General features: G+C 43.1%; 1 protein-coding gene across 2 annotated transcripts; it reads left to right on the top strand.

Annotated features, from left to right (window-relative positions):
- Positions 1-200: 200 nt before the first annotated feature.
- Positions 201-2,232, top strand: LOC6591863. 2 transcript variants are annotated; one of them, XM_026984123.1, is made up of 5 exons: positions 201-597; positions 674-759; positions 1,071-1,154; positions 1,784-2,034; positions 2,106-2,232. In XM_026984123.1, the coding sequence occupies exons 1-5, from the start codon at positions 201-203 to the stop codon at positions 2,230-2,232; spliced, it is 945 nt and encodes a 314-aa protein (XP_026839924.1). The 2 variants fall into 2 exon arrangements, with proteins under 2 accessions (XP_026839924.1, XP_002017353.1); XM_002017317.1 differs by lacking the exon at positions 1,071-1,154.
- The last annotated feature ends 9,519 nt before the right edge of the window (positions 2,233-11,751 follow it).

The raw sequence follows: 11,751 nt of genomic DNA, 5'->3' as shown, positions 1-11,751 counted from the left end.
TATGTAATACTCGTAGCATAACGAAATCAGGGCAAGCATGTGCCACTGAAAGGGGACGAACCTAATTTTAATGCCCGACTCGTGCGGCAGTTAAGGAAACTCATTCACACACAATTGGGCAATGTGAAAGTGTTATGCCAATTGCCGACATGGCCGTTCGATGAATTTCAAATTATTTTGCTCTGTCCTTTGCAGCAGTCATGTGGAATCAGAGTAAAGTGCACGCCTATCTGCTGCTCTCGATAGTGGCCAGCAATTGCCTGCTGACGACCTACGCCTTCCCGCAGCAGGAGGTCTACCAGAGACAGCACCAGTTGGCCCAATCCCCAGTCTATCGGGGAGAGGAGAGTGCCAGGAAGTTCGCGGTGAAGCCGAACGCCTCGAAGAAGGTAGCTCTGGACGACATCGAGGACGATCTGGAGAACAATCAGCTGCAGGAGACTGTGGGCGGTCCGGGCGGATTCACGTGGTCCAATATGCTGTCCACCGTGATGACCATGTTCTTCAACGGCGCCGTGAATGCCCCTTCGAAGTCCGACGATGTGGATTCCTCGGTGGGACTGGGTGGCAGTCCCTGGGCCAATGTGATCTCCATGGGTAAGTCTCACTCGATAGCTGTTCTTCGTTGGACTTCCCATGATTGATCCATATTTATATATATATATCTCTTCAGGTCTTCGCATCATCAACACTCTGTTGGGCGGTGGAGCCCCCAGCGATGGCATCGATAAGGTTGACAACGGCGGATCTCCCATGCAGGTAAATCGATCGATCCATTAGCCACATAACATGGTGTACACTTACTGATTGCTTTTGTGCCACTTTTGTTTTGCTTTTATCGTAATACGTTGATTATTCGTTGATCGTTGGATCGTTCATTGTTTCGTTTTACATACATACATACATACATACATACATACATACATAAATACATACATACATATATCTAAAATCTTAAATTTATACTGATTCTGGGTGTTTGGCTCTTCTTATTCTTTCGATTATGTTCGTTTCCCGCCTACCGCCTACCTCCTCTACCTGTACCTCTTCCTCTCTAATAAATCGCACAGGGCGTATTGGTGGCTGTGATGTCTGCCGTTTTGGGCTCCAGAGACCCCGATCAAGTCAACTCGATGGCCAAGCAAGCTGGCGAGGTAAACATCTTTATTGCTTTCACAAAACATACAACAAAATCAAGAAACACTAGGCAACAAGATCGGGGAGGGGATTGCGGGGGAGGATTTCAATAAATTTGAAGATATGTTAAAAGATATTGTCCTAAAGCATCCAGATGGTTTGCTGGAGAATTTTCAATAGGATTGTAGGTATATTCTTAATTAAATATCACTTAGATTTAAGTCAGGGAAAATTGGGATGCTTTGAACGGAAATCTTCTAAGAATAGGAATATTTATGAATTATTTTTAATCAAAATTATGCATTAAATCAGTCTAAGATCAAAAGTTACCATCCTTTAACTCACGCCCGAATCTTGTTGCCTAGTGCTGAGAATGTAAATGTTTTATATGCACATACACACACACACACAGACCACACTCTTACACCAAACACTTACACATACACCACTACACGCACACACTCACACTACAAACACTCACACGCACACACACACCTTTTAGAATTGGCACAAGCAAATGCAAGACTAATTGACTAATGCTTCCTCTGCCCCGATTCCGTTCCCGTCCCCGTCCCCAACCAAACATAAACACACACACACACTCCACACACACGCCTTCCACTGAACAATGCTCCCCCTTCCACAGTTCATTCAGATCGTGATGAATCTGCTGGACGCCCTGAAGACCTCCTTCTCGCACCGCTCCCTCACTGCCCGCTCCCTGGGCAAACGTGACTCGGTGAGCGACGCCGTCGTCGCGGGCATCTCCCTGATGAAGGGCTACGTCCGCACCTACCGCAACTCAGAGGACAAGTGCACGCAGCGCTACATGTGCGATGCCAACACGGAGTGCGTGCGCGAGATTGGCGGCAGCAGCATCTTCTGCCAGCTGGGATCGTAAGTCACACGCCAGAAGAAAAACACCGCCCTGAGATATTTTTTAATCACAACTCTCTGCCCTTTTTTAGTTACGCCACCAGCTATGTGCTCGGACGCAGCAGTGGCGGCAGCTTCGAGGAGCTGTACGACGCTGGTCGCCGAGGGCGCTCCGGATTTGACTGCCGCCAGATGTATCTGGAGTGTAATGAGGTCTAGATCTCACTAGACCGGGAGGCTAGTGGCTCACTAAACTTCCTTAGTGCTAACGACTGGACTTTTCTCTTAAATAATTTAAATTAATTTATGTACTTCCATTTAGACCTTAGCTATTTATATTATTTATTTACAAAAATTCTGTATTTATTTGCGTTTCTGACAAAAACAACAATCCTTACAAAATAAATGCATTGAAAGACATTGGTGCTTTTTCCAAGTCAATGGTGAAACAAATTTGAACTTACGTTGCGCGCTCAAAACGATGAGCAGTTCTTGTTCCAACAGTCTGGCAGCACTGTTTATTCAAAAATTGCACCGCTTGGATTTACTTTGTGAAAGCAGTTTACCTAAGCAGTCCAGCAAAGCAGTACGAATTGCAAGCGGTGCAACCAGTTGAAAGCAGTTCACTGAAGCAGTGCTTAACGGATTTTTAAAACAGAATTGAGATCTAAGTACGAATACGTCACGTAGGCCTTAAAATTATACTTTCAGAGGTGAAATTTTTGCAGCTAAATACCAAAAAAATTATGCTGTTTGAAAATTCGCCTTGTAGCTGCATGTTTTCTGTTTATTTAACAAGAATAATTATTGCGGTCTTTCACCAGTTTCACCCAATTGGGTGTCTGTGTCTGACTAATAAATTGTATCAAAATAAATCTTCAACTTTATACAATATTTTCTATTTACAGCAAATATATAAAATAATTTGTTTCTCCAATTTACGAATATATCAAAGACAGTCATCAAAATATGCTGTTTTCAGACAACTTCTTGGCCATAAACACCCAAAGACAAGGTGGCCCCCATGTTTTGTCTTTGCTGGTGCAATAATTCAAGTGGTGTGTCTACTCCACTTAACATCCATCCACCCATCGTCGCCTTGACAGCAAAGTTACCGCCTCTTTGGAGTTTCTTTGATGCAACTTGCTGCCGTCTCGGTCTTGGTCGTTGTCCTGGTTTTTATTGCTTATCAACATTCAGCAGCAGACATAAGTGACAGCCCCAAGAGATGGCCAGGGATAGAAGTCCTTGTGGCAGGAGAAAGTTTTACAAAAAAACATTAATTCACATACCTGGGTGCACACGGCAGCTTCTTTGGAGTAGGCCATTTTCGGGGGGGAAGACAAGCAGGAAAACTTGCCAGGCCAAAGGCAAGGAACTTGTCTTGTCTCTGGGCCACTGCGCAGCTGCAGCCGTTCACAAAGTTTCTGCAATTTTGATAAATGCCAAGGCACAGCTGAGATTTATGGGACAGCCGGCAACGCCGACGCAAAGAAAATGTGCACCAGGCAATTGGAATATACGGAAACTTAACTAAACTCCGCAGGCATATCTTCCAGTGGATGAGTTTAAGTGTGTGTTTTTTGTGTGTGGGTGACAGAACAGAGAGCCTAACCCACATTTAATGGGCGGAGATGGCAACATTTTGTCCAATGCAACAGCAGCAGCAGAGGCAGCAGCAGAGGCAACAGCAGTGGCAGCCTCCAAAGTTATGATTAATTTGTGCGGCCAAGTTTTTGCTACTGCTGGGGAGTCTCCTGCTGCAGCCCACCAAAAAAAGTTGTTCCATCTACAGAATTGTTTGTTTCCACTATCTGCAGGAGCAGCGGCAGCAATAGAGGCTGCAGCTGCAACAGCAGGAGCCTTCTGTCCGTAATTAAAGGCGCTTTCGACCAAATGGCAACCGTCGCTGGCGCTGGCACTGGCACTAGCATTGGCTGGAGATGCATCGCTTAAAATTCCATTTAATTACGTTGAGTGTTGAATATCTTTAGTGCGCTAATTAGAACTGCGCGCAAAACTTTTCTCGGACACCAAATGTACTCCCAGACAGCCGCCCCTCGAAGCGCCTTGGCTGTCTCGTAGCAAAACTCTGAAAATGAAACAATCGAATTTGGACAACGATCTAATTTGCACCAGAAGTAGCAGAGCTAACAGCTGCAACAGGAGGAGAGCCGTGGCAGCATCTGAAGTCCATGCTCGAGCATGAGTTTGACATTTTTGTCAGACTGCTTAAATTGTTTTTCGCAGATTATAATTTACTTCTTGTCTGGGAAACAGATTAAGTCTGCCCGCCCGGATCTGGGTGGTTTTTAATGAAATTTCAAAGTGTTGCTGATGGCTAATTGTTCTTGGTAGAAATTAAATTAAATTAATAGGAACTTTTCAAAAGAGTTTCACAGGATAAGTAAACGTAAGTTCCTTGATTTGTTAACGTTCTTGGTGACCATTTCGATGAGGATTTATAAAGTTAATTATAGATCCATTGAGAAAAGAATTGATTAATTACAGAGCGGATTGTTGATGACAGCTCCATTTCCATATGAGTTGAACTGAAATGTGAGCAGCATTCAACAATTGTTCAATCGTTTTTATATTAAAATAAAAATACGGATAAATCTGTAAATTGAATAAACATTTTCAATAAAATTGTCATTTCTGCTCGTTGCTATTATATATTCATATATCGTGCATATACATGCATATCATGCAAGCCAATAAAAATTAAAGTACATGCATTTCTGTTGCCCACTGCATTGCCATAATTTCTGTTTGAAAATAATTAATTTTCTTCTTTGAGCTGTAATTAAATCCGGTATCAAACGTATCAAATATTATTCAATAGCAAGCTAACAATGGATTTTGTCGAAATTGCATATTTAAATGTACATAAATGTTCTTATCTCTTGGCAAATTTAATATCATTTGTGTCCCAAAAATAAGTTAAAGGTGTTCCCTTTAGCACAGAAAGAGACATGGAAGCCAGATAAGTTTTTTATCAACCTTATTTCCTACACTTCTTGTCTGAGCTGTCAAAATAGGTTCAGCATTTCGAGTCAGAAGAGAAGGGATCTGTGACACACAAATGTAGGAAACTTTTGCCCGACATTAGCACTCTGACACGAGCTGGAAAAAAACTACTGCATATTTATGGTAAATCCATGAGGAAAACGGAAAACCTAACCGCAAATCAACAGAGAAGCACATATATAGATAAGCACACGTACAGTCAGCAGGTACATAAATGTCCATCAAAGTCGCTGGCAATTATTTTGATATTTGCACAAGCATTTTTTGATTTGATTTCCTTGTTGGCTTTGTCCAAATCAATTTATTTGAGCGGCCAAAAGTGCGAAAATCTGTCTGATAACCTCAATTTAAGAATAAAAGCTGTAAAAATCAGTAAAAATCCCACCGACAAACAGTAAAATGGCTAAAGCCGGGGAAAAAAAGAACAGGTGAATATACATTTTTGCAAAAATGCTGTCGCCTTAGGCGTCTGGGACAAAAATTGACCTATTGAAAAATTTAATGTTGGCATACAACAATTTCCTGCAGACAGAAATAACAATGACAACAATGAGGCTGACAACGAACCTGAACGTGAACGTGAACGGGAACGTGAATGAATGTTCTGCTGATGCTGACAACTACAACAAGCCTTTAGGGCTGTAAAAAATTGGTAGAAAATGAAACCCGAAAACAAGCCACAGGCCAGGGCAGGGCGACCAGGACATCCAGTACGAGTGGGGGACAGGACACAACGCCGGAGGCGGTCGCTGCACCACGGGAAGCCACGCGGGCAGTTAAATCGATACACTGGGCGTATAAGCGAAACAAAACCAATACCAAAAGGCGACACACTGCCGGAATTTGCATTTGGCTTCTACCTCACCCCTCACCCCTGCCCCCCGCCAACAGCACCACCACACTCCACTCCAATACTGACACGCTGCGGGCCCTCCGGCAATGTGTGTGGGGCATGTCAGTGGTTGTCACCATCAGCATCACCAGATCCACAGGCAGAGCCAGCACCAGGGCCAGAGACAGGAACCAGGGATATGGCCTAACTCTGCCCTGCTGCTCTGTGCTGCTGTCAGCGTCGACGATATTGGCTTTTTTCGGGATTCTCCCCCCGTGACAACAGTGCGGGTGTTACTCTGGAAAAATCACAAGGCGCCCGGCATCCAGTAAACGCATTCTATGCCAGCTTTTCACCCCATGACCCACGGACCAATTCCAATTTTTGAGCTGGCCTGGCAGGTCCGCTGACGACGACACCGTGTCTTATATCACGTGTAAAATGAGTTTTCTTTTCGGTCTCCCAAATGTTTATGGTTCGCCTTATTTTTTCATGAGACATCATGGCCCAGGCGCCCCCTAACAAACAATCAACCGAAAACCATTAAAAAATCAGGTCATTTTATGCTGGTGAATTTCCATAAATTTCTGAACAATATTCTGCCATATTTGACGTCACTGTGGGGCTGCCGCCATCGTGTTTTTTGTTTCAGGGTTTGACAGGCGATTTTGCGTTCAGTTCGGACAAGTTGGAATTGCTCAAATTTGCGAAAGCATTTTCGAAAAAAGTTCGACCCTACAGAATGTGGTTTCAAGTGGAACTCGCATTCATTGTGGGCACAACTTTTTGCACTATTTCGACTTGTGTGAAATATATTGAATTATTAACGACGAAAAAAGGTGGAAATATTTAAACGAAATAACCGATTTTTGGCAGCTGTCCATCGATTCTTCCATACATCCAGCCTCCGGCTATTTTGGTGGTTTCCTTTTTGCGTTTGGGGGCGGGAAAATATCACAAAAACCATTTGGCTACAAACTACATTCCGGTGGGGAGGTGGAGGGGAAGTCTGGTTATAGGTTTCTTCGCCTTATCGACTCCATTGGCAGAGCCTTTGCTCTCCTTCTCCTGCCGTCGCTGGTTGATGTAAACAAGCTGTCAAAGCTGCCGAGAATCGATTTGATTTCCTCAGTAATGGTTCCTCCGGCTTCCCTACACAACTTTGGGGACAACTGTTTTTGTGGTCAAGAGTTTAGTGAAAATATTTATAGAAATTATGTTTAGGAATAATGTGCAAGGGCAGATATATAAATATGTTGAAAGGTAGTCGAGAATAGTCCCTAAGAAGTTAAGTATTGTAATACTTTTCCTACTCAATGTATAGGAGGTATTAACCTGTTTAAATGGTCACCATTTTGTATCTACAAAGTGTTTAAGTGCTTTTCTTGCAAACCTTCTTAAAATATATGCCATTAGTGCTCTGTTTGTTGTTTCTTTTTCTCAAACTAAACAGCGATAACTCTAAAAGTACTTAATTTTGTTTCCTAACATTTAAAATGTAATTGAAGTTCAATCCTCTTTCAGTTAGAACAAAATCAGGCTTAAAGTTTGGCCACTCGATTGCCTCTATCCGGTTTAGCCTCACCCTTCGAAGCCTGAGGCCCGAGTGGAATTCGATTTGGCCACTTTAATTACGGCCGCGTAGGGCATTCAAACTTCCATTGGCCAGAGTCACATCCGCCGAGAGGAGATAAGTATTTTGCTGGTCCTACTATCGCTGTAGCGCTCCCCTCTCTTCCCCTCCCTTCCACCCTTCCGCAGCTCGGACAGCTGGAAATTTGGGCAGAGCCCCATGTTAGTGATATTTTCCCATACATATACTCGTACTCGCACTCGTATATTTGTTGGTATTTCGGTTGCCTCTTGCTCCCGACACAAATTGCTTAAAGTGGAAAATTGCTGGCGCTGCATTTGTGTCCTGGATCCCCCAATCTGCCCCAGAGGATGGCGACTGGCGTTTTGGAGGATGAAGAGTGTGTGTGGTGCTGGACCCACGATTCGTTTTGGTTTGGTTTGTGCCTGCATCTATGTATCTTTTATTGGTTCCTTCTATCTCTTCCGCACTTTCTCTCAACCGCAACCTCAGTCGCTGTTCGTTGCTTCCTTCCCAATCAAATCAATATTCGATTGATGCGAATGCTATTATCTTTTTATTATGAACATTTATTTGCCATTGACTGCTGCTCAATTTGCCAGATAATTTTCATGTTGCGCCCCCGACAAATTAGTTCCAGCCATTGACGACTAATTGATGAGGGTCCTCGGACCACTTGTCACCGCATCGATTTGCCATAATCTATCACACATCCTGAGCGATTGGTTCACTTTTTTTGGGGGAAGAATCAACCCTTTTGGGGCAAGTCCATCAACTGATTTCTTTATCGCCATCGATACGGCTCCAAGATGTTTTATGAGAAATAAATGCCTGCCGGCCTGCCGGCCTGCTTCATCAGCAGTTGCTACAAAGTACGGATCGCAATCTCATAAAGCCAATTCGAATATTTGCTTAAGAATGCCATAAAAAAGGGCACAGGGATAAGCCATAAAACCATGTCTAGTGTGAGTCCGGGGGATACTAAACATTTCCCTTCAAGCAACCTCTGACACTCACTGACACCCTAGGCCCCGCCGATACTCGTAATAAATATGTAAGGCCATAAAAAAGTTGGCTTGGAGTTCGTTAAACCAATGCCCGTACTCCAAGATAAATCCAAGTGTAAGCCAGGCCTGTTCGACTTTTTTAATTGTACTTGGGCCAATAATTTTCTATTGCTTTTTAAACGCTGCGCTACGTGAAGAAAATAAAACAATTGTCGGGGTCACCATGCCCGGGGCGCCTTCCAGGCATCACCGAAAATTAAGCCAGTACCACAAACGGTGTAAACAACATATAATTTGATTGTTCCTTCGACAGGGTCTGGTGAGCATTTTCTAATTAAAATTTGAACTGCAATTGCTTTAATTAAAGCCGCAAGGTGAGCGCCAAACTTTATGGCCAATACAAATTTTGGGCAGGATTTTGTGCTGGGTGCTGGAGCTACTCCAAATAACTTTTTGCCAGACAAAGTTTACTTGGTAATTTATTGAGTTTACATTCGAGGGCAGCTTTTAATTAGCAGAAGGACGAAAGATTCTCACACCAGGAAAAATCGAAGCTTAAGTAAATTGTCAACACCGACCGGAATCGGGACTATGCATTATGTAGCAACTTTTCGAAGAGGATTGGCTGAATGACCCAATCTCGGGAGCTAAAAACTTTTTATTTTGGCTCCCAGACAACACACTGAAACCAGGACGTGAACAAGGATTGTCTTTAAATATTCAGTATCTTTTGCTTTAGTACGAGTATACCTACTCTGGTGTCAGGCTACATTCCCCTTTCAGTTGATGGGATTTTGGTGGAACTCGCATAAAAGCTTGTGATTGAGGTAATTTTCTCTTGTTTTATTGACAAGAGATAAAGCAAAACTGACCGAAAACCTATGAAAAATCGTATATACATACGTATGCATGTTTTCTCTGTTGTGTTAAATGCATAATTAGCATAATGCAGTGTCTCTGTGGAGGGGCTTGTCAACTGACAGAATCTTTCTCTCAAACCCAAGACCCTTCAAGCAATTAATTTATTACAAACTTCCTAAACGTCCTTCCCATCAGACTGCCTTCCTATTTATAGTGTATCACACCTTCGATCTCCTGAAACTGCTCTTCCCAAAGCGACTTTACCACTTGCCGATGACGAAAGAAATTTGCTGTGAAGGCAAAACTTATTATTTTGCTCTTCAAGTTGGTCCTGGTCCTGGTTCTGGTTCTGGTTCTGTTCCCGGTCCTGGGTTATCTCCCGTCGAACATCATCATCAGCAGCAGCGTCAGGGGTATACGTATAGAAGCGGCATCATCAGCATCAGTGCCATCATCATAATTTGCTGGCTGCGCTTATCGAACGAACGCCAAAAAAGTTAAGAATAATGTACACTTCAACATTTGTGCCATAGTTTGAAAAGAAAAAAATTCTGCAAAAGATTGCGGAAGGCATTGGCTGAACCCGTGGCGGCAGAGGAAACAAAGGCCCAAGCCGAAAATAGCAAACATAACTTGTGGAAAGAATTTTAGGGGGCTTCATCTCATTCTTTTTTTGGGTTATGGTAGGTCTTCCATGTTCCTTTTGTTTGTCCTGCGAGTACGTACACAACGGCTTACACTCCACTGTGTGTGTGTGTGTGTGTGTTGTACGAGCTGTGTAATGCAAATGAAATGAGTTTTTGTTCAGCGGTTCAGCGAGGTATTCATTAAAGTTCGCTGATTTGGGGCCCACAAATTGCACTCGCCGATGGCCAACGGCAGGCTCCACAGACTGCCAAATGTGCAAATATTTATAACTGCAAACAACAGTGGGGCAAATTCATCGGCTCTAATAGCCTGCTGCCAGTTGGAGGAACACAATGTGCGGTTGAACGACTCTACAGAGCAGCCGGCTCCCATTTGGAATGCTCTTTGCATGGGTGTCCCTATCCCTATCCCTATCCCTACACCCATCATCATCATCGTCTGATTCGATGCTTCCGCCTGCGTGATCCTGCTGCTGCTTCTACCCAAATGCAAATGTTGTTGATAATGATTTGCATTTACGCGCATTACAGCAAACACATTTCTGGGAGACCGATGGCAAAGCCGCACTGGACCCGTATCCAGGATGGACCTAGTTCGGTTCGCAAATGCGAAATGATTGGGATTCTTTGGACAGAAATTTCTTTTGCAATGTAATTTATCTTCCTCAATTTGAACTGTTCCACAGATACATCGTCGATAAGAGCTCACTGACGTTCATCAGAGGCCTTAAATATCCACAAAAAGTGATTACCCTTAACTCCTCTCACAGCTAACTCCTCTTCAAGAACACCCAGCACATCTTCTGTTGACTCTAACAATTTTTGGTTCAATACAATTATCTAAAGATTTTTACTGATTTATTTACTTGGGATTTATTTACTTTATTTTGCAGAAGTATAGGGGCTCGGTTTTCCCAAATTGTGGCTTATGGAGTTTGTCTTTTTAGTTGTTCTGTTTACAGAAATGCGATACCGCAAACACAACTCAGTTGGACTTTGCTCTGTCAAAAAGCAAGCCACGAGAAATACTTTCCCCGAACTCAAATGCTTCGGGGCAGTATGTTCCTAAAAAAATATGTAGAAAAGATGGAAAAGTTCAGGCTGTATGACCCAAGTGCAAGGCTGAAGTAGTGGGATACTTTCAGACATCAAAGACATAAAACGCACTCACACTTTGCGAGAAGAGTAGGGGAAGGACCCTTTCCAAGAACAGAACAGGAGCTTAGTCCTTCAGGAGTGGAAAAAAGGGACATACACACACTGTCCGAAAAGGAAAAGGAAGAAAAAGGAAACCTCCTCCATCAGGGAAAGTGAGAAAACGAAGAAAGACTGTCTCGCTGTTAACCCAATTAAAGGGGCGTGGGTCAGCATCAAGAACAGCAAAAATTGTTACACCAGAAACGGTCAAGTCTGCGCCGGATGTCATTCGCTGCACTCGTCCCTGCTTTTCATGTAGTCTCGAGCCATTATGCCAAGGAAGCTGCCGCTGCCCCCTGGAGAAAGCGAGAGCAACGATAATAAGTACGTAAAAGTTCTTTCGATTCTCTTTCGATCCGGTTCTCGGAACACTCTTTGAAAGCGAGTTACGGGAATATGGGGAATAAGAACAGTGCTTTCACGGTGGCATGATTTAAAAGCCAATACTTATTAAAAAGGAAATATTAAAGATTGTAGTGTAAAATAATTATCAGAAATTATATAGTATGATATCGACTCAGCAGAGTATAAGGTTTTATCAAATTTCCTTCATTTTTTTGCGCTCAATCA

The sequence above is a fragment of the Drosophila persimilis genome, unplaced genomic scaffold (genome assembly GCF_003286085.1).
Source record: "Drosophila persimilis strain 14011-0111.01,24,50 unplaced genomic scaffold, DperRS2 tig00000000-arrow-pilon, whole genome shotgun sequence".
NCBI lineage: Eukaryota > Metazoa > Arthropoda > Insecta > Diptera > Drosophilidae > Drosophila > Drosophila persimilis.
This window is presented reverse-complemented; position numbering and strand designations above follow the sequence as displayed.